Source organism: Chiloscyllium plagiosum, chromosome 45, assembly GCF_004010195.1.
Source record: "Chiloscyllium plagiosum isolate BGI_BamShark_2017 chromosome 45, ASM401019v2, whole genome shotgun sequence".
Classification (NCBI taxonomy): Eukaryota; Metazoa; Chordata; class Chondrichthyes; order Orectolobiformes; family Hemiscylliidae; genus Chiloscyllium; species Chiloscyllium plagiosum.
In genome coordinates, this window is record NC_057754.1 from 9,145,150 (window position 1) to 9,172,706 (window position 27,557).

At 43.1% G+C, this 27,557-nt stretch overlaps 2 protein-coding genes across 10 annotated transcripts in view; both read right to left on the bottom strand.

The window, feature by feature from the left end:
* LOC122544009 (zinc finger protein 91-like) overlaps positions 1–27,557 on the bottom strand; it is a 61,968-nt gene that overhangs the window by 22,203 nt on the left and 12,208 nt on the right. The window contains exon 3 of the mRNA XM_043683022.1: positions 4,133–4,823. Within this exon, the coding sequence (XP_043538957.1) occupies positions 4,133–4,823 (691 nt within the window). The remainder of the gene's footprint in view (positions 1–4,132; positions 4,824–27,557) is intronic.
* On the bottom strand, positions 1,104–27,551 carry LOC122543900 (gastrula zinc finger protein XlCGF49.1-like). Of its 9 annotated transcripts, none has more exons than XM_043682785.1 (4): positions 26,934–27,551; positions 19,350–19,485; positions 4,133–4,912; positions 1,104–1,508 (listed from the first exon to the last, which is right to left on the bottom strand). In XM_043682785.1, the coding sequence occupies exons 3-4, from the start codon at positions 4,827–4,829 to the stop codon at positions 1,501–1,503; spliced, it is 705 nt and encodes a 234-aa protein (XP_043538720.1). In that variant the 5' UTR covers positions 4,830–4,912; positions 19,350–19,485; positions 26,934–27,551; the 3' UTR covers positions 1,104–1,500. The 9 variants fall into 9 exon arrangements, with proteins under 9 accessions (XP_043538720.1, XP_043538718.1, XP_043538721.1 ...); XM_043682783.1 differs by lacking the exon at positions 26,934–27,551 and adding an exon at positions 26,311–26,927; XM_043682786.1 differs by lacking the exon at positions 26,934–27,551 and adding an exon at positions 26,194–26,293.

Here is a 27,557-nt window from a genome sequence, read left to right on the forward strand (position 1 = left end):
TTATAAAATTATGAGAGGCATGGATACAGTGATAGCCAAGGCCATTTCCACAAGGTATGGGAGTCCAAAACTAGAGGGCATAGGTTTAAGCTGAGGGGAAAAATCTTAAAAGGGCTTAAAGAGCAATTTTTCACAGTGTGGGTGGTGCGCAAATGGAATGTGGAGGCTGACACAATTACAACATTTAAAATGCATCTGGATGATATGAATAGGAAGGGTTTGGAGGGATATGGGCCAAACACTGGCAAATTGGACTAGACTAACTTAGGAAATCTGGTTGACAATCATGAGTTGGACTGAAGGATCTGTTTCCGTGCTGTGCATGCCTGACCCCAAGTGGTGCCAGCTTCTCATGGCTATTAAGAACAGTATTGCTCTGGTTCAAAGAGAGCAGGCTGCAGGGAGCTTGTATTTCATTAAATATGGATGGATCTTGGACAATCTAATACTTGTTTTTATAACAGGAAATAAGTTTAAGAGCTAGATTAGGAGAAACTATTTCTTCAACTGGGGAATCCAGAATGAGGAAGCACAGTCTTAAAAGAGTCCAGAGTGAAATGAGGAATAACTTGTTCACAGAAAGGCTTATGGATATCATGACCAGTCTTCCCCAACGCTGTAAATGTCGGATGTCCTGTAAACTTCTGCAATGGCAGTTGATAGAATTTTGTTGAAGATAACAAAGCACGTGGCTCACAGTCCAGACAATGGAATTGAGGTGCAGATGGGCAATGATCTACTGTAATGGTGCAGCAGATGTAAGGGAATAAATGGTCTGCTTCTGTTCCTATGTTCGGGTTGCAATCTCTCCAGCAATAATTGTCATTTAGAGGCAACTAATGATGTTCAGTGTCTGATCCAGAACTGTCCCAGGTGGAGGACAAGTTGTGATATCTCTGATGGGAACTGTTTGTTCAGGGCCCAGGGACAGAGCAAGTTGTGATGGCAGAGGAGTGGAATTCATTCAGTGTTTGACCCTGAGCAGCACTCACAACTTACTGTCTGCGGCTACCACTCTGCTCTCAGAAAGAGTTCAAGGGATGGACGGCTTCATCAAGTCTCTGCCACTTGTATCCCACAGCAATCCACATACAATGAACAGCTACAAGCATTACATTTATTTTCCATTTGTTTTACAATAATTCACCACAGTTATGACAGCTTACTGTTAGATCTCATATTTTAATGAGAGTCTGAGTCGTGGGACGTATTCAGGTGATCTATATTGCGATTTACAGCTCAGTTACAGCAGACAGCAACAAGGCACAAAGGCAAAAAGGGCACATTAAAAGCTTCAGAATGTCTTAATTATACACTTCAAGCTCAGAGCGCGTATGCTCCCCCTTTGATTACTATTGGTCAACGGAGCCAAGTTGTCCCTCTGTAATTGGCTCTCTGGTACAGCATCTTAATACAATTTAAACTTGCGTCAGCAAAATGATAAAGCAATACACAAGCTTGTAGTCCACCCCGAGTCGTTCATGACGTTTTCCAGACTCTTTATGAGGCTATCAAATTGAAAGAGAAGGCATACAAAGTCACCAAGAACAGCATGAAGCTAGAACATTGGGAAAACTTTAAAGGTCAACAGAAAGCCACAAAACACACTATAAAGAAATGTAAGATGGAACATGAGAAAAAACTAGCACAGAATATAAAAGATAGATAGCAAAAGCTTCTATAAATATATAAAATCAAAAAGAGTGGCCAAAGTAAACATTGGTCCTTTAGAGGATGAGAAGGGACATTTAATTATGGGATATGATGAAATGGCCGAGACACTGAACAGGTATTTTGTATCAATCTTCACAGCGGAGGACACTAATAACATGCCAGTAAGGAAACAATTATTACGGAAGAGGTAGTGTTGGGCAAGCTAATGGAACTAAGTCTCCTGGCCCTGATGGAATGCATCCCAGGGTACTTAAAGAAATGGCGGGAGAAATAGCAAGTGCACTGGTGGTAACTTTCCAAAATTTGCTGGACCCTGCGGGAGTCCCAGCAGCTTGGAAAACGGCAAATGTGACACCACTGTTTAAAAAGGGGGGGTAGAAAAAAAGATGGGGAATTATAGGCCGGTTAGCTTAATCTCCGTAGTGGGGAAGATGCTTGAGTCTATTATCAAGGAAGAAATAGCAGGGCATCTCAACAGACATTGTCCCATTGGGCAGATGCAGCATGGATTCATGAAAGGCAGGTCATGCGGAACAAATCTTTTGGAATAGTATGAAGACATTACAAGCAAGGTGAACAACAGGGACCCAGTGGAAGTGGTGTACCTAGACTTCCAAAAGGCCTTTGACAAGGTGCCACACAAGACACTGCTGCGTAAGCTAAGAATGTATGGCATTATGGGTAAAGTATTAGCATGGATAGAGGATTGATTGATTTAACAGGAAGCAAAGAATGTGGATAAATGAGTGCTATTCTGGCTGGAAATCAATAACTAGTGGTATGCCTCAGGGATCAGTGTTGGACCGCAATTATTCACAATTTATATAAATGATTTGGAGTTGGGGACCACGTGTACTGTGTCAAAGTTTGTGGATGACACTCAAGATGAGTGGTAGAGCAAAGTGTGCAGAGGACTGTGAAACTTTGCAGAGGAACATAGACACTTTAAGTGAGTGGGCAAAGGTCTGGCAGATGGAATACAATGTTAATAAATGTGAAGTCATCCATTTTGATAGGAGTAACAGTAAAAAGGATTATTACTTGAATGGTAAGAAATTGCAGCAATTGTGCATGAATCACAGGTGCCATCGGTAATTAAGATAAATAGAATTTTCTCCTTCATTGCTCAAGGGGATGGAGTTTAAAAGCAGGGAGGTTATGTTGCAGCTGTACAGGGTGCTGGTGAGGGCACACCTGGAATACTGCGTGTAATGTTGGTCTCCTGACTTGAGAAAGAATGTCCTGGCATGAGAGGGGCGTTCACGAGGTTGATGCCGGAATTGAGGGGGTTGGCTTATGAGGACAGAATGAGTGGACAGGGATTATATTTATTAGAATTTAGAAGAATGAGAGGGGATCTGATAGAAACATGTAAAATTATGAAGGGAATAGATAAGATAGAAGTTTCCACTGGCAGGTGAAACTAGGACATGAGGGTATAGCCTCAAGATTAGAGGGAGCAGATTGAAGACTGCATTGAGAAGGAACTTCTTCACCCAGAGGGTTGTAAATCTACGGAATTCCCTGCCCAGTGAAGTAGTTGACGTACTTCAGTAAATGTTTTTAAAGCTAAGATAGATTTTTTTTAAACAACAAAGGAATTAAGGGATATGGTAAGAGCTGGGTAAGTGGAGCTGAGGCCCCGAAAAGATCAGCCATGATCTTATTGAATGGAGGAGCAGGTTCAAAGGGCCAGATAGCCTACTCCTGCTCCTGGTTCTTATATTCTTATCCCCCTTCTTGAGGCTTTTCACAATGGATACTGTATTCAAGTAACATTTGCCAACTGCACTGTTAACTGCCAATTCGTTAAATTTCTCAATACAGGGAATATAAAAGAATATTGATTTTTGATTCAATTTACTTTCTGTACCTATAATTAATTTTCCCCGGTTACGTCTGAAACTGGTTTGAACCTTTTCCTTTTATGATATTTGGATCTATAATTAATTTGGAATCTACATCGAAAATTATTGATTAAACAACCAATTAGTGTGGGATGTTCTTAACTATGTCTTATGTGTCAACTGCAACTTGAGCTGCTATTGTTATCCAATGTGAAATGTTATTATCTAGGTCTTGTGTCTCAACAGTTACTGCTGACCTTGAGCTTACGGAATTTCCCAAACACTCTACTGTTAGCCATGTTCTGCTTCATTAGTCATAGCAGCCCTAACACTTGCATAAAATTCCAGTAAGCCTTTTAGAAAATAATCCTATAGCCTCCACCTTTGTCATGTCGAGAATATTAAATCCCAGTGCAGGTGGTGGGATGTTTACCACCAGCAGGAATAAACCCTGACTGTCTAAATAAATCCAGTTCAGTCTGGTTGTGATTATCAGTTGGAGCAGCAGTATGCAAACCTCATGTGTCAAATGTGAACAAGCTGATGTTTCAGCAGGGTGGCTGAATTATTGAATCCCTTCTCACACACAAAACAGGTGAATGGTTTCTAACCCGTGTGAACGAGCTGATGCACTCTCAAGCGGTAGGAATGAGTAAACCCCTTTCCACATTCAGGGCATTTAATAGGTTTCTCCTCCTTGTGAATCCACTGGTGCTCCATCAGGTTACTGTTCTGACTGAATCCCTTCCCACACTCTGAGCAGCTGAACGGCTTCTCCCTGGTGTGAATGCGTTGGTGTGCCTGCAGGTGGTACGACTGCTTAAACCTCTTTCCACAATCGGAGCACTTGAATGGTTTCTCATCGGTGTGAATGACCTCGTGCTTCCGCAGGCCAGCTGAATTTTTGAATCCCTTCCCACACACAAAGCAGTTGATTGGCCTCTCTTCACTGTGAACTTGCTGGTGTCTCAGCAGGTTGGATGAAAAAGTGAAGTCTTTGTCGCACTTTGAGCACGTGAATGGTCTCTCCCCAGTGTGAACTCGCTGGTGCGCCGCAAGGCTGGATGGCCAAGTGAATCCCTTCCCACAGGTGGAGCAGGTATAAGGTCTCTCCTCCGAGTGACTGCGCCGATGAGAATCCAGGTTGGATAAAGAATTGAATCGCTTCTCACAATCACCACAGGAATATCTCCCCATGTCGTGAATGCGTTTGTGCTTTGACAGAGCAGATGTTTGATTGAAGCCTTGTCCACATTCTGAGCACGTGTGCGATTTTTCCACATGGTGAGCGGTGCTTTCTTCCTGCATATTAAAAGGCCAATCTTATTCTGCTCCTGATGTGGTGTTTGGCTCAAGGGTTTATCGCCTGCAAACCTGTCCTTTATAATCTCCTGAAATCAGAATATACAAAAGTCATCACTATCAGTACCAGATAGAAATCCAAAAAAAGACAATTCCATTTTCTACAAATGTTTTGGTCTTTCTTTTCTCTCTTTAGGGTATGAAGGTCAGTCTCCAGGGGCCCAGGAGTATTATGAATTGCCCCCATCCCAGGTGAGGGTTTCAGGCTCAGGATTATGAGCTGCAGCTAATGGCAGTTCGTTCATCTTTAGTGGTGATGGCTGAGGAGTTGGAGCCCTGAGAAACAGGAACTTCTCACAGAGGATCCTTCAGGAAGACCACGTGTTTCCTTGCAACACACACTGGAAAGCATCAGGAAAGCATGAGGAACATGCAAGAGAGCAGAGGACTTGCCGTTGTGCAGATCATCGCTACTTTCTTTTCACCTCTTCAAAGCTGTAAATTGAAGTTTCTCTCTCTCTCTCTGACTGCCTTCAGTTTTTCACTCACTGGTTCCTACCTCTGTCTCTCCTGAAGGTACTGACTCTGACCGTATCTACTCTTACAATGACTGGATTCCTTGCTCAGGTCAGTGACAGTCTGAGAATTAATGGCGACTTGTTCAGTACAGGGAACAGGGTCTGGGGACAAGGACAGGGCCAACATGGGGGCTGTGTTTCCTCTTCAAGCAATAGGTTAATCGTAAAGCAGAGTTTTTGAATTACTAGTTGAAACAAGCTGATGTTGGAGGCTTATCTAATAATGTTAATGACATGTCTGAACAGCATTATTACTTTAATCTTCAACCCTTTGTTAACGAGATGAGCACTTTAAACTGTGGACTGAAATGGGAAAACAACTGTTCTTAAAAAAAAGGATTGTGGAAGGGATTGTTGCAGTTTTCTAAAAGCAAACTATCAATACTTATTGTAAGTGCCATTGATGCTATTGTTTGTTCAATGAGTCGGGGAGTGTGCATTAGATGCAGGTGAGCTGGAGCCGGGTATGTGTATGAAGAGACATTCAGCTAGCAAAAAAAATAACTGATGGTTTTGCTGCGTGGTGATCAATGGTCAAAAAGTTCAAGAAAATTACAATTACCAGTAATACTGAGCAAATTGTTGGAACTGCAAGTTGACAAATCCCCAGGTCCTGATGGATTTAATCCATGGGCCTTAAGTAGCCAGTGAGATACTGTATACTTGAGTCATAGTCACATTTTTCTTACCATTTCTTAAGGTTAAATTTATGGGGTCGACTATTGCAAGCATGCTACTTTTGAGGGGCTGAAATTCATGCCCAGCAAAATTCATACCATATCATGAGCAGAAGCCCAAATGATCTGTTAACGAATAAAGAGACTAAAAAACAAATGACGGTAATTCTGAAAACCCGTGGAGGAACACAATGGCCAGTGGACTGGAAAAACGTGAGTGGGGCGGAACAACCGGCAGACTGGAGCGGATGTGACAGCTGGCACACTGACTCATAAACGTTGATCTGTTATCTGTGAAGAACAAGGGTCGCCTTTTACATGAGATGTATGGAAAATTCCAGGTTATTTGGCCAAAAATAGGGGGTCGACTTTTACATGAGATTGACTAATACTTGAGAATATACGGTCGTTAATGCAGTGGTTTTAATTTCCAAAGCTCATTAAATTCAAGAAAGGTTCCTTTCAAAAAGAGCGGGGGTTGGGGGGAGGGGGGGGGGGAGGGCAGCAGCAGAAAGCAGCAAATTACAAGCCACTTACCTTAACATCTTTCAGAGGGAAACATTAGAAGCTATTAAGAACATTATAACAAGGCACTTGGATAAGTTTAAGGTAATCAAAGACAGCCAACCTGCTTTTCTCAAAGGGAAATCATATTTAACCGATTTGGGGCTGTTTTCCCTGGAACGGCGAAGGCTGAGGGGTGACCTTATAGAGGTTTACAAAATTATGAGGGGCATGGATAGGGTAAATAGACAAAGTCTTTTCCCTAGGGTTGGGGAGTCCAGAACTAGAGGGCATAGGTTTAGGGTGAGAGGGGAAAGATATAAAAGAGACCTACGGGACAACTTTTTCATACAGAGGGTGGTACGTGTATGGGATGAGCTGCCAGAGGATGTGGTGGAGTCTGGTACAATTGCAACATTTAAGTGACATTTGGATGGGTATATGAATAGGAAGGGTTTGGAGGGATATGGGCCTGGTGCTGGCAGGTGGGACTAGATTGGACAGGTTGGACCGAAGGGTCTGTTTCCATGTTGTACATCTCTATGACACTATAACTGTAAATAAAGGGGAAACCAGTGATATTGTATTTGATAACATGCCACTTCAAAGATTATTGCAGAAAATTAAAGCTCATGGTGTAAGGGGTAACATATTGGCATGGAATAGAAATCTGTCTAACAGGAAGTAGAGAGGAATAAATGGGTCTTTTATAGGATGGCAGGATGTCATGAGTGGTGTGCCATAGGGTGCTGGTGCGTCAATTCTTTACAATATACATAAATAATTTGGACAAAGGGACTGAAGGTATGATAGCTAATTTTGCTGATGACACAAAGTTAGGTAAGAAAGTGAGTTGTGAAGAGGACATAAGGAGCCTGCAAGGTGGATATGGATAAGTACTAGAGGGCATATTTTTAAGCTGAGCAGAGAAAGATTGAAAAGGGGCAACGTTTTCACATAGAGGAATGAACCTCCAGAGGAAGTGGTAGATGTAGGCACAGTTACAACATTTAAAAGAGATTTCTACCGGTACATGAATTGGAAAGGTTTAGAGGGCAACAGAAGGTCATTGGGAACGTTGGTGCCAGCCACTTAGGTAGGGAAAGGGGTAAGGTTCTGCAGAGAGAATATCAGAAATTAGGCAGGAAGCAAAAAAAAAAGTCCTTGAGGGTAGTAATATCTGGACTACTACTGGTGCCATGAGCTACTGAGAATCAGAATAGAACAGACCAAATGAATGCGTGGCTGAGGAGCTAGTGCAGCAGCCAAGGATTCACATTTTCGGACCATTGGGATCTCTTCAGGGTAGAACTGACCTGTATGAGAGGGATGGGTTCTACCTGAATTGGAAAGGGATCAATATCCTTGCAGGGACATTTGTCAAGGCTACTCAGGAGGCTTCAAACTAGTAAGGGGGGAAAATCAAAGCAATTGTGAGACTGGTAGAGTAGATAAAGGGAGAAAGTCAAGTAATCAAGACAGACGAGAGCTTTGCAGAAAATGAGGTAAGACTGATAAATTAAACTGCATTTACTTCAATGTAAGAGACCTAACAGATAAGACAGATGATTTCAGAATGGTTGGGAACATGGGACTGGGATACATAGGTATTACAGAAATGTGGGTTGGGGACGGGCAGGACTGACAGATTAATGTCCCAGAGTGTAGATGCTATTGGAAGGATAGAAAGGGAAGCAAGAAAGAAGGAGGAGTGGTGTTTTTGGTTTAGGATAACACTATGGCTGTACTTAGGGAGGATATTCCTGGGAGACTGACCACTGAAGTTATATAGGTGGAACTGAGAAATAAGAAAGGGATGATTCACCTTGTTGGGATTGTATTACCAGGCCCCTCCAATTGTCAGTGGGAAACTGAGAGGCAAATATCAAAGAAGATCTCAGGTATCTGTACGAATAATAGGGTTGTAATAATAGGGGATTTTAAATCCAAACATCAACTAGGACTACCATGTTAGGGTGGAGAAGAATTTGTCAAGTGAGTACAAGTGCATACAATTTTAGAAAGGTGGCAATACTTGATCTTCTGTTGGGAATTAAGGCAGGGTAAGTGCCAATGGGAGTGCACTTGGAGGCCTAGTGATCATAATTCTGTTAGTTTTAAAATAGTTATGGCAAAGGATAGAACTTATCAAGATGTTAAGGTTCTGAATTGGAGTTTGGCCAATTTTGACTGTATTAGACTGGAATTTTCAAAAATTGATTTGGTAGGCTATCCACATGTAAAAGGATGGTTGGGAAGTGGGAAGCCTTTAAAAATGAGAGTCCAGAGGCAGTACGTTCCTATTAGTATGTAAGGAAAGGCTGCTAGGTGTAGGGAATACTAGATGACAAGAGAAATTGAGGCTGGATTTGGAGCTGGATGCACCCAGGATCAGCTGAAATGCTGAGCACTTCATCGATAAAGAGTTTTAATGAGGTGGTCACACCTAAGGTGCAAGCAGAGAGTAGCTGGGGTTTGGATACTGTTGGGGAGGGATGTTCAGGGGAAAGCAGCAGTAGCCAGGTTGGTGGTGCTATGACTGGCTCTGGGGCATAGCGGGAAAGGGGAGGGATAAACAGGATCTTAGTGATAGGAAACTCAATAGTTAGGGGGACAGATAGGAAATTCTATGGCCACAAATGGGAATTCACGATGGTGTGTTGTCTCCCAGGTGCCAGGGGCCAGGATGTCTCGGAGTGGCTGCAGAACATTCTCAAGAGGGAGGGTGAGCAGCCAGAAGTCATTGTTCACATTGGCACAAATAACATAGATAAAAACAGTGATGAGATCCTGCAGAGTGACTATAGAGAACTGGAAAAAAGTTAGAAACCAGGACTTGGTCAGTGGTAATTTCTGGATTACTTCTGGTGCCACAGGCTAGTGAGGGTAAGAACAATAGGAAATGGCAGATGACTGCGTGGCTAAAGAATTGGTGGAGGCGGCAGGAATTCAGTTTTTAGATCATTGAGATCTTTTCTAGGGCAGAGGTGACCCAGTCGAGAGGGACAGATTACATCTGAACTGGATGAATTACTGGTGGCATGGCCCGCTTTCTACTTATGTGTTTAGGTTTACTTGGGTTGATGATCTCATTTCCTGTGGTGATGTCATTACCTGTTCTTTTTCTCAGGCGGTGGTAAATGGGATCCAAGTCAATGTGTTTGTTAATAGAGTTCCGTTTGGAATGCCATGCTTTGAGGAATTCTCGCACATGTCTCTGTTTGGCTTGTCCTAGGATGGCTGTGTTGTCCCAGTCGAAGTGGTGTCCTTCCTCGAAGTGGTGTTCTTCCTCATTGTATGTAAGGATATTAGTGAGGTTGGGTCATACCTTTTTGTGGCTAGTTGATGTTCATGCATCCTGGTGGCTAGTTTTCTGCCTGATTGTCCAATGTAGTGTTTGTTATAGTTCTTGCAAGCTATTTCGTAAATGATATTAGTTTTGTTTATTATCTGTATAGTGTCTTTCAAGTTAATTAGCTGCTGTTTTAGTGTGTTGGTGGGTTTGTGGGCTACCATGATGCCAAGGGGTCTGAGTAGTCTGGCAGTCATTCCAGCTCAGCAAGCAAACATAGATCCAGAGCCTCAACTTAAGCTACAAATCTTCACAAAACCTGTTTACATCTGAACTGAACAAGGGCCAATATCTTGGCAGCTATGTTTGCTAGTGCTACAAGGGATTAGATTGGCGGGGGATGGGATTCTCAACAGCAGGGAGGCATGTGTGAGGCTGGAAGGAAATACAGTCATCAGAAATAGTAAAGTGAAGAGACAGGTCTGGCTGGAACACGACCAGGAGCAAGGAATGCCAATTGGATTAAATTGCATCTATTTCAAAACAAGAGGGCTGACAGGTAAGGCTGATGAACTCAGGGCATGGACAGGTATGTGAGACTGGGCTATTATAGCATTACAGAAACATGGCAGGACTGGCAGCTTAATGTACCAGGGTATAGGTGCTTTAGGCGGGACAGAGGTAGTAGAAAGAAGGGAGGGGGAGTTGCATTTTTGATCAAGGCAAATATCACAGCAGTAGTCAGAGATAAATAACTGAAGAATCATCCACTGAGGCTTTGTAGATAGAGCTAAGAAATAAGAAGGGGCTGGTGATGTTATTGGGGTTGTACTATAAGTCCCCAAAACATCCAAAAGGGAATTAGAGGAACAAATAGCAGGGAGACTGGGGAGACTTGCAGGAGCAATAGGGTATTCATAGTAGGGGTTTTTAATTTTCCTAACATAGACTGGGACTGCCAGGGCATCAAGGGCTTAGATGGGGTGGAATTTGTTAAGTGCGTTCAGGCATGTTTCCTCAAGTAGTATACAGACGGTCCTACTTGCGAAGGGGATAAACTTTGGGACCAGTGACCATAGTTCTATTAATTTTAAAATAGTTATGGAGAAGGACAAAACTGATCCACAGGTTCAGTTTCTAAATTGGGGCAAGGTGAATTTTGATGGAATTGGACAGAAGCTGGCAGGGGTGGATTGGACTAGTTTGCTTGCAAGTAAAGGGCCCTTTGGCAAGTGGGAAGTCTTTGTAAGTGAGATAGCTAGAGGTCAAGATCTATCGGTTCCTGTGAGGGTGAAAGGCAAGATTGATGGAAATGGGGAACTGTAGGGGTGACCTGTACCTGCTCACAACAAAATGGCCTATGCCTGCTCACACAAAATGGCCGACAAAAAGGATAACCCAGAACAACATTAAAATACAAGATGGCTGAAAGGAGTTGAATAAGACTAACAGACCATCCCAGCCTTTAAGTAAAGAAAACAATGGTACCTTTGAACAAATTTACTGCAAAGCCAGTAAAGGGGGACTATCCTAAACAATTATGATAAGAACATGCCTACAAATAAGCAAATATTCTCAGTTCGCTTATGAAAGAATTATTGTGCCACTAAACAGTAAATACCAGGTGCAAGATAGTAGCATGCTAAACTCTCTGAACAGTACCAGAACAACGATAGCTATTTCTTAGTAAACAGTTACTTCTTAACTACTCTGCAATATTAAGCAATATTCAGCAACAAGTTAAAATTAAAACATTTTTACATATACGATTAAAAAAGTGGGAAATATAAGGGGCATAATTAAATGGAATACAGTGAATAATAGAACTCAAGCTGTCCTGAAGAGATAAGCCAGCCTGTTAGAATGTTAGAATCCCTACAGTGTGGAAACAGGCCACTCGGCCCAACAAGTCCATACCGATCCTCCAAAGAGTAACCCACCCAAACCTATTATTCTGTATTTACTCCTGACTAATGCACCGAAACACTATGGGAAATTTAGATTAGATTAGATTAGATTACTTACGGTGTGGAAACAGGTCCTTCGGCCCAACAAGTCCACATCGACCCTCTGAAGAGCAAACCCATTCCCCTACATTTACTCCTTCACCTAACACTTTGGGCAATTTAGCATGACCAATTCACCTAAGCTGCACATCTTTGGATTGTGGGAGGAAACCGGAGCACCCGGAGGAAACCCACACAGACACGGGGAGAATGTGCAAACTCTACACAGACAGTCGCCCGAGGCTGAAATCGAACCTGGGTCCCTGGTGTTGTTAGGCAGCAGTGCTAACCACTGAGCCACCATGCCACCCTGAAACAGATCTAAGGGAGTATGGCCAGTGACTTTGGAATGCAAATGAACAAGATGCATCGAAAGATCCCAAAGTCTCGAGATTGTAATGGCCGGTAAACACTACGAGGTCATGGGAAGCTGAGGCTGGTCAGATAGGTGTCTACCACTGATTAGGTGTTTAACACAGATTGGGTGTATGGATTAGGAGGAAAGGTCTGCAGTTACGTTTTATGTAATTCTTGTAATACAGAAATGTATAAAAATACTACTTTTTACTGTATGAGTTAGTGTCATTAATCTATCTTCTGACCTGAGCTAAAGATTAAGTGAATAATTGAGTTCATACGTCGAGGCCAGATTCAGGGAAGATCCTTTGGCCCTCTCCCTGCTTTAACTGGTTTCTGCATGAATAAACTTCCACATGCCTGCATCCTGCTCCCCAAGTCTTCATTCCCTTTCAGGGAAAAACACTCCTACAGGAACCCTGGATGACAATAAATATTGAGGGTTTGACCAGAAAAAAGGAGATATGGCTAAGGTACAGGCAGCTGGGATCAAGGGAATCCCTGTAGGGGATACAAGAATTTACTGAAGAAGGAAATCAGGAGGGTGAAAAAGGGGCTGAGAAGATTAGGGTGAATCCAAAGAGATTCTTTAAGTATATGAAAGGAAAAAGAATAACTAGAGAGAGTTAAGGATCGAAGTGGACATGTATGTGTAGAACCGCAGGAGATTGGTGAGGTCCTCAATAAATATTTCTCGTCTGTGTTTACTGTGGAGGAAGACATGAAGACTTGGGAAGTGGTGACATCATAGGGACAGTCCATAGCACAGTGGAGGTGGTGTTGGACGAATTGGAATGTATGAAGGTGTATAAATCTCCTGGTCCTGACCAGATATGTCCAAGACACTGGAGAAGAAATTGCAGGGGCTCTGGCTGATATTTTTGCATCATCGTTAGCCACCGGTGAGGCCCCAGAAGACTGGAGGGCACCAAATGTGGTGCCCTTATTCAAGGAGGGCTGCAAAGAAAAACCTGGGAACTATAGATCAGAAAGCCTCTTTGATGAAGTGGCCAGGATGTGGGAGAAAACCGGAGCACCCGGAGGAAACCCATGCAGACACGGGTAGAATGTGCAAACTCCACACAGACAGTCGCTCGAGGCTGGAATCGAACCTGGGACCCTGGTGCTATGGGTCAGCAGTGCTAACCACTGAGCCACTGTGCCACCCCACATGGTAGGCTGCTCTGGAAGGTTAGATTACATGGAATCCAGGGGGAGCTAGCAAAATGGATACAGAATTGGCTTGATGGTAGGAAGCAGAGGGTAATAGTGGAAGGATGCTTGTCGGACTGGAGGCCTGTGACTAGTGATGTACCTCAGGGGTCAGTGCTGGGCCCATTGCTGTTTGTTATCTATAGCAATGATTTGGATGCGAACGTACAAGGCATTTTGCAGATGACACTAAAATAGGAGGCAGTGGACAGTGAGGAAGGTTGTCAGAAATTGCAGCAGGACCTTGATCAGCTGGGGAAGTGGGCCAAGAAATGGAAAATGGAGTTGAATATAGATAAGCATGGGGTGTTGCATTTTGGAAAGTCAAATCAAGGTAGGACTTTCATGGTGAATGGTAGGGCCTTAAGGAGTGTAGTGGATCTTGGAGTTCAGGTTCACAGTTCACTGGAAGTGGAGTCACAGGTAGACAGGGCAGTGAAGAAGACTTTTGGTACACTGGCCTTCATCTGTCAGGGCACTGAGTATAGAAGTTGGGGAGTTATGTTGCAATTGTACAGGACATTGGTGAGGCTGCATTTTGCAGTATTGTCTTCAGTTTTGGTCACCTTGCTATAGGAAGGATGTTGTTAAATTGGAAAGAGTGCAGAAAAAATTTACAAACATGTTCCCATGACTCAATGGTCTGGGTTATAGGGAGAGGTTGGACAAGCTAGGACATTTTTTCTTTAGAGCTGAAGGGGGATCTTATAGAAGTGTATAATATCATGTGAGGCATAGATCGGGTGAATGCACTCAGTCTTTTCCCCAGGGTTGGGGAATCGAGGACTAGAGGGCATCAGTTTGAGGTGACAGGGGAAAGAATAAAAGGGAACCTGAGGGGCAACTTTTTTACACAGAGGGTGGTATGCACATGGAATGAGCTGCCAACGGAAGTGGTTGAGGCGGGTCCATTAACAACATTTAAAAGGCATCGGGACAAATACATGAATAGGAAAGGTTTAGAAGGGTATGGGCCAAGTGCAGGGAAATGGGGTTAGCGTGGATAGACATTTTGGTCAGCATGGACCAGTTTGGGCTGAAGGACCTGTATCCGTGCTGTAGGACTATGACTCTAATTTATTCATTTCTCTTTACCTGCCCTGCCTGCTGTTATTTCTTCTAGTTTCAGTGATAGATCTGACACCATGCATCAAAAACCAACCAATTCTATTTCATACTTCTGTCTGAGCTTTTAACATGGCTAAGAACAGACAAATCCTGTCCTTTCCTCTGATCTGATTGCATTTCAATTCTACAGAATGGATTGTCTTATTAGTGGTGCCATGAATAGAGAACAGTACAGGCTCTTTGGCCCTTGATATTATGCTGACCTTTTATCCTACTCTAAGATCAAACTAACCTTCATACCCTTCATTTTACTATCATCCATGTGCCCATCCAAGAGTCGCTTAAATGTCCCTAATGTATCTGACTCTACCACCACCGGTGCAGTGCATTCCACGCACCCACCATGTTCTGTGTAAAGTATTGACATCTGACATCTCCCCTAAACCTTTCTCCAATCACGTTAAAATTATGCCCCCTTGTGTTAGCCATTTCTGCCATTCACTCTATCTATGCGTTTCATCATCTTGTACATTTTTATCAAGTTGCCTCTCATCCTTCTTCACTACAATGAGAAAAGCCTTAGCTCCCTCAACCTTCCTTCTTAAGACATACCCTCCAGTCCAGGAAGCATCCTGGTAAATCACCTCTAAACCTTCTCTAAAGCTTCCGCATCCTTCTTTAATGAGGCAACCAGAACTGAACACAATATTTCAAGTCTGGTCTAACCATGGCTTTATAGAGCTGCAGCATAACCTCGCGGCTCTTAAGCTCAATTCCCTTGCTCATGACTTCCAAGACACCATACGCCTTCTTAACAACCCTATCAACTTGGGTGGCAACTTTGAGGGAACTATGGACATAAGCCCTACGATCCCTCTGTTCCTCCACACTATTGGCAACCTGTTTGCAACAAAGTGACTCTTTTGAGGTTTTAAACTGAGTAAACTTCGCTTTCCCACAACACACCTCAAATCAGACATTTTAACTCGATATATTATAATTGGAAGAGGTTTGGATATGTAAATCTTTAAACCTGGAGAACAAGTTTCCAAGCTGTTTCAAAATGTTACCCTCTATTTCATAAAATAAACTGCCTAATGCTTGATTTGGCTACAGTAGGACTATTGTAGGTTTGGGTATCTGACACCAGGGAGGATGTAAAGGCTATGGAGAGTGTACAGGAGAGATTCACTACCAAAGCTATTGGTAAACCTATAAAATGGAAGCAGAAGTAGGCTGTTCTGCCCACCTAGTCTCATTCAACTGCTGACTGCCCATAGTTAAAAATCACACAACACCAGGTTATAGTCCATCAGGTTTATTTGGAAGCACTAGCTTTCAGAGCACTGTGCCTTCATCAGGTGCTCCACAACCAGCTAATGAAGGAGCAGTGCTCCGAAAGTTAGTGCTTCCAAATAAACCTGTTGGAGTATAACCTGGTGTTGTGTGAGTTTTAACTTTGTACATCCTAGTCCAACACCAGCGTCTCCAAATCATGACTGCTTGTGAAATTCTCTCTTCTCTTCAATTCTTCTTTGAAACGTACAGGTTGTTCTCCTATAATGCATATTCATTAAACACAATTTGGTTGTAACGTGATTTGTGAATAGCAGACTAAAATAAAGCGAACGTCCATTCGCTGTTACGCAGTTCAATGTCCAGCACCAGATGAACAACAAAACCCAGCTTCAGGATCCTCTGTCTGCAAAATGCAAATTCAGTGTGTTCAGCTAAAACAGGAATGCAATCAGGGCACAAGCTTTGAAACTTAGCTTGAAATTGGGAATTGTAGTCTACATTTAGAAGGAACTTTATTTCAAATCGGGTGGAGAATATTCAGGAGATCTGGACTTCCACGTCAGCATCATGTGGTCAGTCAGTTGTACACTTTCTGGTGACGAGCTTTGTGAAAGTTACAGTGCTGTAGTCAGTGATTTTAGTGTTAAATTTACTGTATTATTTCATTAAAATGTATGATTTAAAGATTAACTTAGACTGTGCTATCATTTGGGTTAGGTTAGGAGGATTTGAGTTACGGGGAGAAGCTTAACAGGCTGGGGCTGTTTTCCCTGGAATGTCGGAGGCTGAAGAGTGACCTTATAGAGGTTTACAAAATTATGAGGGGCATGGATAGGGTAAATAGGCAAAGTCTTTTTCCTGAGGTTGGAGAGTCCAGAACTAGAGGGGCATAGGTTTAGGGTGAGAGGGGAAAGATATAAAAGAAACATAAGGGGCAACGTTTTTACAGAGAGTGGTACATGTATGGAATGAGCTGCCAGAGGAAGTGGTGGAGGCTGGTACAATTGCAACATTTAAGAGACATTTGGATGGGCATATGAAGTGCTGGCAGGTGGGACTGGATTGGGTTGGGATATCTGGTCGGCATGGACGGGTTGGACCGAAAGATCCATTTCCATGCTGTACCTCTCTATGAACTACTATTTTTGTTTCGATTTTTACTGATATTTTTGGTGGCTTGCCCCAACCCTGTTTTTCCCATAGGCCCAATTATTTACATTGTGCAAGTTTCTATAACACGGTGTCACACGGGAACGCAATTACTGCGTTATCGGAGAACTACCTGTACTGTTCAATCTGCTCCCACCAAACTGTCAGACAGTACATTCCAGACTGGAATAACTCACTGAGGGGGAATGAAATGTTTTCCCACAGTGACCCATTGCAGCAGTGAAACTGCTGTTTGAGTTTTTATTAATCATTCATGGGATCTGGAGTTCTCTGGCTAGGCCCGCAATTGTTGCCCATGCCTAATTGCCAGGAGGGCAGTGAAGTGTCAAACACATTACTGCAGGCCTGTGGTCACATGGAGGCCAGATCAGATAAGGATGCCAGAATTCCTTTTAAAAGGATATTTGTCAACCAAATTGTTTTAAAATGATAATTAGCAATGTTTATATGGTCACCATTAGACTCCTAGAATCATAGAGTTGTACAGCATGGACACAAGCCTTCAGTCCAACTCATCCATGCTGACAAGATATCCTAAATTAATCTCGTCCCATGTGCCAGCAATTGGGCCATGTCCCTCTAAACCCTTCCTATTGATGTACGCATCCAGGTGCCTTTTAAATGTTGTAATTGTACCAGCCTCTCCCACTTAATTCCATACACACCACCCTCTGCATGAAAAAACTGCCCCTTCAGTCCCTTTTAAATCTTGCCCCTCTTACCTTAAACCTACACCCTCTATAGTTTTGAATTCTTCCACCCCAGGGAAAGGACCTTATCCAATGATCCTGTCCATACCCCTCATGAGTTTATAAACCTCTATAACGTCACCCCTCAGCCTCCAGTATTCCAGGGAAAATAGCTCCAGCCTCTCCCAACATCTCAAATCATCCAACCCGGACAATATCCTTGACCCCTTTTGTTTATTCCATATTTTTAATTGAATCCAACCTCACTATCTGCCACGCTTGGATTCAAACTCACCCTCAGAAAATTAGCCTGGGACATCGAATGACTAACAATGACATTACACCAAGACACCGTTTTCCAATTTAGTTCCAACTTGTCTTTTCCATGAGCAGAGATAACAGGAGCTGGATGAAGGGTGAAATACAAGAGCAGCCCTGGATAGTGTTGTAGAACAGAGTTGAGAATATGTGTAGGGTATATGCAGGCAGCGAAAGCATTAAGTTCTGAGTTTTGTGAAACAAGAAGTTCAGCTGAGCATGACTCAGATCAGATAAGAGCTTACAGTTAACAATGGAGTGCTGGAGGCAAGGGTAATGGGTTAGCAAGGTGGAAAAGCATTCATTATGTCGAGCCACTTACCAAGATGAGGTAGCATTCAGTATGTAACATCAGTTAACAAGGTGAAAAGTATTCATTACGAGAAGTCAGTTATTTATTGTGTAACAATAAATATCTTAATCTCTATCATTAACAATCACTGATTGTAATGGTCACCTAATCAATATGTATGTTGCCTTATCTAGATGCTCCTCCTGTAAAATGACAATATAGTTCATTGAGAAACTGCTGTTCCAGAGAAGACCGTGAACTCATGTCTCTGTGCACGTGGGCGATCGTTCTCCCTCCCTCCAGGGCCCAGAATAAAGATGAAGGAGTTAAAACTACAGTGTCTCTGAGCATTTTTCTTCGACTGAGGGGGGAAATGGGACAAGAGAGGGACCTGGGGTGCAGACACATAATTCTTTGAAGTTTGCATCACATATAGACAAGGTAGTTAGAAAGGCGTTTGGCACACTTGTCTTCATTGCTCAGTTCTTTGAGTATAGGAGTTGGGACGTCATGTTAAGGTTGCACAAGACATTGGTGATGCCTCTTCTGGAATACTGTTCTGGTCGCCCAGTTATAGGAAGGATATATCAAGCTAGAGACAATTCAGAAGAGATTTACCAGGATGTTGCTCGGAACAGAAGGTCTGAGTAATAAAGAAAGGGCTGCATAGACTGGGACTTTCTCCACTGAAGCAAAGGAGTTGAGGGGCAGTCTGATAGAGATTTATAAAATCATGAGAAGTATAGACAGAGTTAATGATAGTTATCTTTTCCCAAGGATGGGGGATTTCAAAACGAGAGGGTACATTTTTAAGGTGAGAGGAGAGAGATCTAAAAAATATTTTTTTAAAAAAACACACAGAGTTGTTCGCATGTGGAATGAACTTCCTGAGAAAGTGCTGGCTGTGGGTACAATTAGGTTTAAAAGACATTTAGAGAGATACATGGATAGGAAAGGTTTGGAGGGATATGGGAAGGTGCAGGCAGGTGGGACTAGTTTAGTTTGGGATTATCTTTGGTATAGACTTGTTGTGAGATATTAAAAGGTTTATTTGCTCTGCTGACCTGCAAGAAATTGGATGCCCCAGGAGTAGGGTGGTTTGCTTCTGTCTTAAGGTGGTATGTCTTTGTCTTACAGGTAGAATGTAAGGAATTTACATTCCCATCCCTTGCCGTTCAGAGCCATTTGCATGGCCATTTCCTAGTCATTCAGAATAAAAGAATTACATTATCATCCACTATTCACAAATCAATAAGAACATTGCAATTAAAATTCTGACTACTCCCTACAGTTAAAAAAACGATTCACAACAGATCTGGCCATGAAGGGATGATTTACATTACAGTGTTTCTGGAAATGATGTGATCAATACATTGTGCCTGTGGAAGAATGGCGGATGAATAAAGTGTGTTTTGCTTTAAATCCAGTACTTAAACAATCAAATTGCATCTGGAATGCAACATCTTGCATTTACATTTAAACTAAGAAAAATATAGGGTCTAGACTATCTTCTGAATATTTTGAAGGGGTTTGGTCTGGTCCATAACAGTACTGTCAGATATCGGAGTGATGGTTTTGCTACAAAGGCAGCCCTTTGTCTGACCTTTAAAAGGAATGCACAACTGGTAAGGAAGGAACAACATACACAAGCCATTGCAGCTCTGAACTTAGCGTTACCAACAGCTTTGCGAGTCCATATGTGGAACCACCTTTTCCTGTGGAATTAGCGGCCACAGGGAGGACATTGTGGCCATACTATCACAAGAGACTACTAGAAGAAACTTAGTCCTGTGATAGACATTTCCCAGGTTCTTATGCTGGTGAACCATGGACTGTCAGTGTGTGAAAGGCATCTCCCGACAGACTTTTCTTTTATACTCCAGAGTGCTGTTATACACACCTGAACGACCTTCCCACCACCAAAAACACTGAGGCTTTTTTTAAAAAAAGGCTGTTAAAGGCAATGCAAACCATCAAAAGCGATGGGGAAGTAAGGAAAGAGAGAAGGGACCAAACCAAAATGGAGTGGGATGGGGAAAATAAAGCACTGTATCGCCTGTGGTGCCCACCTCTCTCTAAAGGCATTGAGAGCCTGGCAATGCTTTGAGTGGTCCAACACTTTGCTTGTATAATAGGGCTTAATCTGCTATTCTGACTAAACACACCCCTGTCTAATTGCTATAGGAAGGTCGTATCAAAAATGGAGAAAACAGTCAAAACAGAGAGTATGATGGACCCTGATGTTACAGAGACATAGTGGTGGTGTGTTAAAGTCAGCAGGAACATCAACAAGGAGACCCAGCCAGTTTTAAAATCTTTGTAGATAGTTCTTCATTGTAGAGGACAGAAGGTGGAAAACAGGGTGCAGCATTTATGTAGAAGACCAGCAAAGGAGGCCCGTGAGGTGACAGAACGAGCACTAAACTTGAGCATGTAATATGAGCATGCAGGCTGCAGAACTGGCAGCCGTGGTCTATGTAGGAAGCCACTCTAATGAATTCCCCACTTCAGCAGACATATATTCAGATAGCATGTATGTGTGTAATAGTTTGACTGATTTCCATCCGTTGTGAGATTTGTGTCGGCCAGGGGGAAACCATTGCTGTCCACCCAGTTACTGAAATATATTTTACATGAGGTAGAGAATATGGAGCCATTAAGGTGTGGGCACACCACCGTTCCTTCCCCAGCCTGGAACAGCAGGGCAGATGAGTTAGCTAAACAGGAAGCCATGGAAGTGTGGCAACTGCCGTTATAGACGGAATTGATAAACGCAGTCAGTACTAACCAAGTTAAAATTGATGATCTTATTATTCAGGCAGAGGACAGCGACGGAGAACTGAAGCAAATAAGGGGTGGAGTGTACCCAGAAATGTACAAAATATGAAAGGATAAGATCCAGATTAAAGATGGTTTGGTCCTTGAGAAAGGAAAGCAACATAGTACCATTAGGGAACTGAAATCAAATGATATACCAGTGTCACAATAAACAGGACCATTAAGGATTGGAGGTGCCAACCAGATGGATTAAATGGATATAAACTGTTGGGGATAGAACTGTATAGTCTATGCCCAGAACAATCCAGAGAGGTACACAAATACAGGGCTATTGAGACACACCAGCCTGTAGAGGGTGCTTTGACTAATCTACAATCAGACTGTTAACGGCCCTTACCACCATCAGAGGGGATACAAGTACATCTTGGTTATTGTAGATATGTCCACAAAGTGGGTAGAAGCTTTCCAACTCAAAATAACACAGCTAACGTCAGAGCTAATCCAGCATGTATTATGTGCTGGGCCTACTGAAAAGTATCGAGTCTGACAAGGGTACACGTTTACTACAGAATGTAATGGTGCTGCTTGTGATAATTCAGAAGTTTGATATCAGCCCCAGTCTAGTGGGATAGTGGAGTGAATGAATAGAATCCATAAGGAGATGACCAGGAAAATGGTCCAGTAAAAGAACAGAATCTGGGATGTAGCTCTACCATTTGCCCGAACACCATTTCGGGTTTCACAGAATTTATCCCCACGTATAACACAGAGTGTCTGATGCGGGAAATGGAAGGTCCTTTGTGTTGGACCTCAAGAACGTACAGGCCCTTACACATGAAAAAATTGTGCAGATGATCCCAGAAAATATCCAGGGAGCTGCAGCAGTTAAGATCAGGAAAAGGAAAATCCGGAGAAAGGCCTACTTTGATGGAAAGGTGAAACTGACAGAATACGCGATAGGGCAATGAGAGATGTTAGAACATTTCCAGACCGAGACCTTCCTGTCCCCAAGGTACACAAGTGCTTATCAGTGACAGATAAAGCCAGTTCCACAAAATGCTAAGAGATATGGGAAAATTGGGTGGGGCACAGAATAGCTGCCATCAATGTTACGTGCCATCAAACCTGGCAGAAGATGAGGAACCTGTTCAAGCTCTGGCCCTGGTTGAACAGGATGAGAAACTTCACCACACACCTTCAGGGGATTAAACCCCACCAGGAGGGAGGTTTCTTAGGAAAAGGAGAAAGTGGTCTAGAAACAAAATGCCCCCACAGTGGGAAAGGGGAGACACCAGTCAGTTGAGAAGAAGCTGCTTAACTAGCCAACTGGCATAAGAATTGGAAAATCTAAATGTGTAACACAGATCAGATGTTTAAACTGTAAATAAGAGATGTCACCTTGAAATTATCTTTGTTGTAGATTTTGGATAATGGGCAAGGTGATCATTTGGATCTTCTGAATGGAGTACAGTAGTAGAGATATAATGGACAAGAGCAAATTGGTCAATGTCCAACTTCAAGCAAGTGGGCAGCACGGTGGCACAGTGGTTAGCATTGCTGCCTCACAGCGCCTGAGACCCGGGTTTAATTCCCGCCTCAGGCGACTGACTGTGTGGAGTTTGCACGATCTCCCCGTGTCTGCGTGGGTTTCCTCCGGGTGCTCCGGTTTCCTCCCACAGTCCAAAGATGTGCAGGTCAGGTGAATTGGCCATGCTAAATTAGGTAGTGTTAGGTAAGGGGTAAATGTAGGGGTATGGGTGGGTTTCACTTCGGTGGGTCGGTGTGGACTTGTTGGGCCGAAGGGCCTGTTTCCACACTGTAATGTAATCTAATAATCTAATGGAAGTGTAGAGGTCACAGGTTTAAGGTGAGATGGGAAAGATTTAAAAGGGACCTGAGAGGCAACTTTTTCACACAGAGCTTGGTGCATATATGAAACAAGCTGTTAGAGGATGTGGTACAGGCGGGTCAATTATAACATTTAAAAGATATTTGGACAGGTACGTCGATAAGAAATGTTTAGAGGGATATGGGCCAAACACAGACAAACGGACTAGTTCAGTTTAGGAAATCTGATTGGCACGGACAAGTTGGGCAAAAGGAACTGTTTCCCTGCTGAGTGACTCTGTAAGTGATAGACAGAGTTAAGCAATCACATGCAAGGTCCCCTCCAAGATACTCACCATCCTGACTTATAAACAGATTTCCGTTCCTTCATTGTTACTGGGTCAAAGTTCTGCAGTTCACTCCCTAACAGTATTGTGGGTCAGCCTAAAGCATGTGGACTGCAGTGGTTCAGGAAGGCACCTCACTACCATCTTCTCAATGGTAACTAGGGACAGCTAATAAATGCTGGCCAGCCAGAGACGTCCACGTCCCATGAGTGAATAAAAAACAGTATTCTATTAGTTAGCTGATTCTCTGTCCATGCTAATATATTACCTACAACACCATGGATTTTATTAAGTAGCTTAATGTAACTTATCAAATGTCTTCTGAAATACCAATTACATTACATCCACTGCTTCCCTGCATATTGCCTCCTCAAATCATTCTAGTAAATTTAATAGGCATGATTTCCTCTTAATGAAGTCATATTACTCTGCTTGATAAAATTATCTACTTCTAAATAATCGGCCATTGCATTCTTTATACTGGACTACAAACACATTGCCAACCACAGATGTTAAGCTAACTAGCCTTTAGTTACCTGGCTTTATTGTTTCCATTTTCAAATAAAGGTATTACGTTGGCAGTTTTCCAATTCTTTAGGACTTCTACAGAATCTAAGCAATTCTGGAATATTACTCACAGTGGATCCACTATCTCTATAGCTATTTCCTTTAATAACCTCAGATGCATTCCATCAGCTTTAGAGGATTTATCGATCTTTAGCCCAACTAGTTTCCTTTTTTCTCGAGTTATTGAATTTATTTGCACTTTGAATATTTAGTAATCTTGGGTTGCTAAAAGCGTATTCTACTGCAAAGACTTATGTAAAGTATTTATTCAACTCCTCTTAGGAAAGATCTTCTGATTCCCCAGACCCTGTCCACAATCTACAACCCACACATCAAGAGAGTGATGAAATTCTCCTGACTTGCCTGGATGAATACAGTCCCAATAACGCTTAAGAACTTTGACACCATCCAGGACAAAGGTGCCCACTTAATTGGCACCACATCCACAAACATACGTGTTTTTAGAACTACATCCATCCAGGCACGTGGAGGAAATGTGCCAGCGCAGGCTTGAAGGGCCAAAGGGCCTAGCCCTTTACTGTATTGCTTTTTGATCTAACTCAGGGAAATAAACATTGATGTTTTGAAAATAATTCACATTACAGAAGAGGAAATGCTGCAGGTCTTAGAAAATATAAAGGGGAATAAATCTCCGGGACCTGATCTCCTGTACCTTAGGATATTGAGAGAAGTTAGGGAGGAAGTTTTAGGGCCCCTTGCAGAAATATTTATACCATCTATAGCTGCGGGTGAGGTGCCAGATGTCTGTAAAGTAGCTAATGTTTAAGAATGTAAGGAGAAGCCTGGGAACTGTGGACCTGTAAGCCTTGACTTCAGTATGTTGTCAGAAATGATTCTGAAAAATAGTATTTTGGATAGGCAAGGAATGATTGGGGATAGCCAGCATGGTTTTGTGCAAGGGAAGTCAAAGTTGTCTCACAAATTGATTGTGTTTTTTGAGGAAGTAACCAAGAAGATTGACGAGGGCAGAGGGGCAGACAACTGTTTACTTGGACTTTAGTTAAGCCTTTGACAAGGTTCTGCATGGTAGACTAATTAGTAAATTTAGATCATGTGGGATTCAGGGTGACCTTTACAATTGGATACAAAATTCACTTTATGATAGAAGACAGACAGTGATGGTGGAGAGTTGTTTTTTGGACTGGAGGCCTGTGACCAGCAATGTTCCTCAAGGATCGGTGCTGGATCCACTTATGTTTATCATTTATATAAATGATTCAGATGAGAATATAGAAGACGTAGTTAGTAAGTTTTCAAATGACACCAAAATTGGTGGTATACTGAATAGTGAAGATAGTTATCTAAGATTACAAAGAGATCTTGATCAATTGGGTCAATAGCCTGATATGTCAGATGGATTTTAATTTGGATAAATGTGAGGTTTGCATTTTGATAAAATAAATAAGGGCAGAACTAATACAATTAAAAATAGGGCCATGAGTAACATTGTAGAATAGTTAGACCCAGGAATTCAGGTACATAATTCTTTGAAGTATTCATGATTTGGAGATGCTGGTGTTGGACTGCGGTGTACAAAGTTAAAAATCACACAACACCAAGTTATAGTCCAACAGGTTTAATTGGAAGCACACTAGCTTTTGGAGTGACGCTCCTTCATCACCTGATGAAGGAGCGTCGCTCCGAAAGCTAGTGTGCTTCCAATTAAACCTGTTGAACTATAACCTGGTGTTGTGTGATTTTTATCTTTGAAGTATGCATCTCACATATTTGGAATAGTTAAGAAAAGCATTTAGCATGCTTCCCTTCATTACTCAGATCTTTGAGTACAGGACATTATGTTGAGGTAGTACAGAATGTTGATGAGGCCTCTTCTGGACTACCATGTCCAGTTCTAGTTCCCCTGTTGTAGGAAACATATTAACAAGCTGGAGAGGATTCAAAGAGATGTACCTCAATGTTACTGTAAGTGGAGGGTTGGAGTTAAAGGGAGAGGCTGGATAGGCTGGGACGTTTTTCACGAGGATGTTGAGGGTGACCTTATAGAGGTTTATAAGATCATGACAGGTAAAGATAAAGTGAATGGCAGATTTCTTTTCCCTAGGGTGGAGGATTTCAAGACTAGGGGGCATATTTTTAAAGCAAGTGTACAAAGATTTAAAGAAGACATGAGGGTCAATTTTTTTAAACACAGTCATTTGTACGTCGAATGAACTGTCAGAGGAAGTGATGGATGCAGGTACAGTTATAACATTTAAAAGACATTTGGAAAAGTATATGAATAAGATAGGTTTGGAGAGATAGGGACCAAGGCAGGTAGGACTAGTTTAGTTTGGGATTATGGGCTGGTTGGACTGATGGATCTGTTTCCATGCTGTATGAATCTATAACATGAAATAGACTGCCTAACCTGTGATCTGTCCTTTTCGACACATTCTTTGATAAGTTTGATCCAGTTCAGTCTCTAATCAATGGTTATACCCCCCCCCCCCCCCAATGATTTTGATAGTGCAGGATCAGCAATGACCTTAAGTTAACTTCTCTTAGAGGTGGTTATGGTCTGGCACTTGTAGCGTAAATGTTGCTCGCCAGCTGTCTGCCCAAACTTGCATATTGTCCAGGTCTTGATGCATATGGACAGGGGCTACTCAGTAAGATTGCCGAACACCATGTAATGATGAGTGAGTATTCCCGTGTCAGATCTCTACTGCCCAGGCGGAAGAGGGCAGTGGATACGTGGGAACACTTGTAAGTTCCCCTCGACCCACTCAGCACGTTGACTTGGAAACGTACTACTGTTCATTCAGCGCTGCTGTGTCAAAATCCTAGAACTAACTCCTTATCGACATCAAAACAAGACGAAGATGCTGGAGATGCGAAACAGAAACAGCTGATGAAAGTCAACAAGGTCACGCAACATCTGTGGGAGGACAGAGTGAGGTTTTCGAGTCATCGGAACAACACTGTGGGTCGACAGACAGAGCACGGACTGCAGTAGTTCACAAAAAGGCAAGCGATTTGGGATGGGCGATAAATGCTGGGCCGAGTCAGCGATTTGCACATCAGGACAACAGGTAAAAAGCTGCAGCCAGACTGCTACTCTTAACCAGGGCTTTCACAGGAAGTAGGCCGCATTTCGAGCAGCAGTACCTCGTTATTCGGGGGCAGTGGCTGACACCGGTTGCTAGAGACGTCTCTCAAACTCCACGCCGGATCCCGAGGATCGGCGTCACAACGTTCAAACAGGCCGCCTCCGCCTCTTGCCGCTTCACCGCCGCACAGGGATTGACCGACAACCAATGACACACTGGGAAGAGGGGGCGGGGCTGGAGGACCGTCAGGGGGCGGGGGTTGGAGGACCGTTAGAGGGCGGGGGTTGGAGGACCGTTAGAGGGCGGGGCTGGAGGACCGTCAGGGGGCGGGGGTTGGAGGACCGTTAGAGGGCGGGGGTTGGAGGACCGTTAGAGGGCGGGGGTTGGAGGACCGTTAGAGGGCGGGGGTTGGAGGACCGTTAGAGGGCGGGGGTTGGAGGACCGTTAGAGGGCGGGGGTTGGAGGACCGTTAGAGGGCGGGGGTTGGAGGACCGTTAGAGGGCGGGGGTTGGAGGACCGTTAGAGGGCGGGGGTTGGAGGACCGTTAGAGGGCGGGGGTTGGAGGACCGTTAGAGGGCGGGGGTTGGAGGACCGTTAGAGGGCGGGGGTTGGAGGACCGTTAGAGGGCGGGGGTTGGAGGACCGTTAGAGGGCGGGGGTTGGAGGACCGTTAGAGGGCGGGG

Coding starts and splice junctions, on each gene's coding strand:
- LOC122543900 (XM_043682784.1), bottom strand. CDS start 4,829: ATGCAGGAAGAAAGCACCGCTCACCATGTGGAAAAATCGCACACGTGC.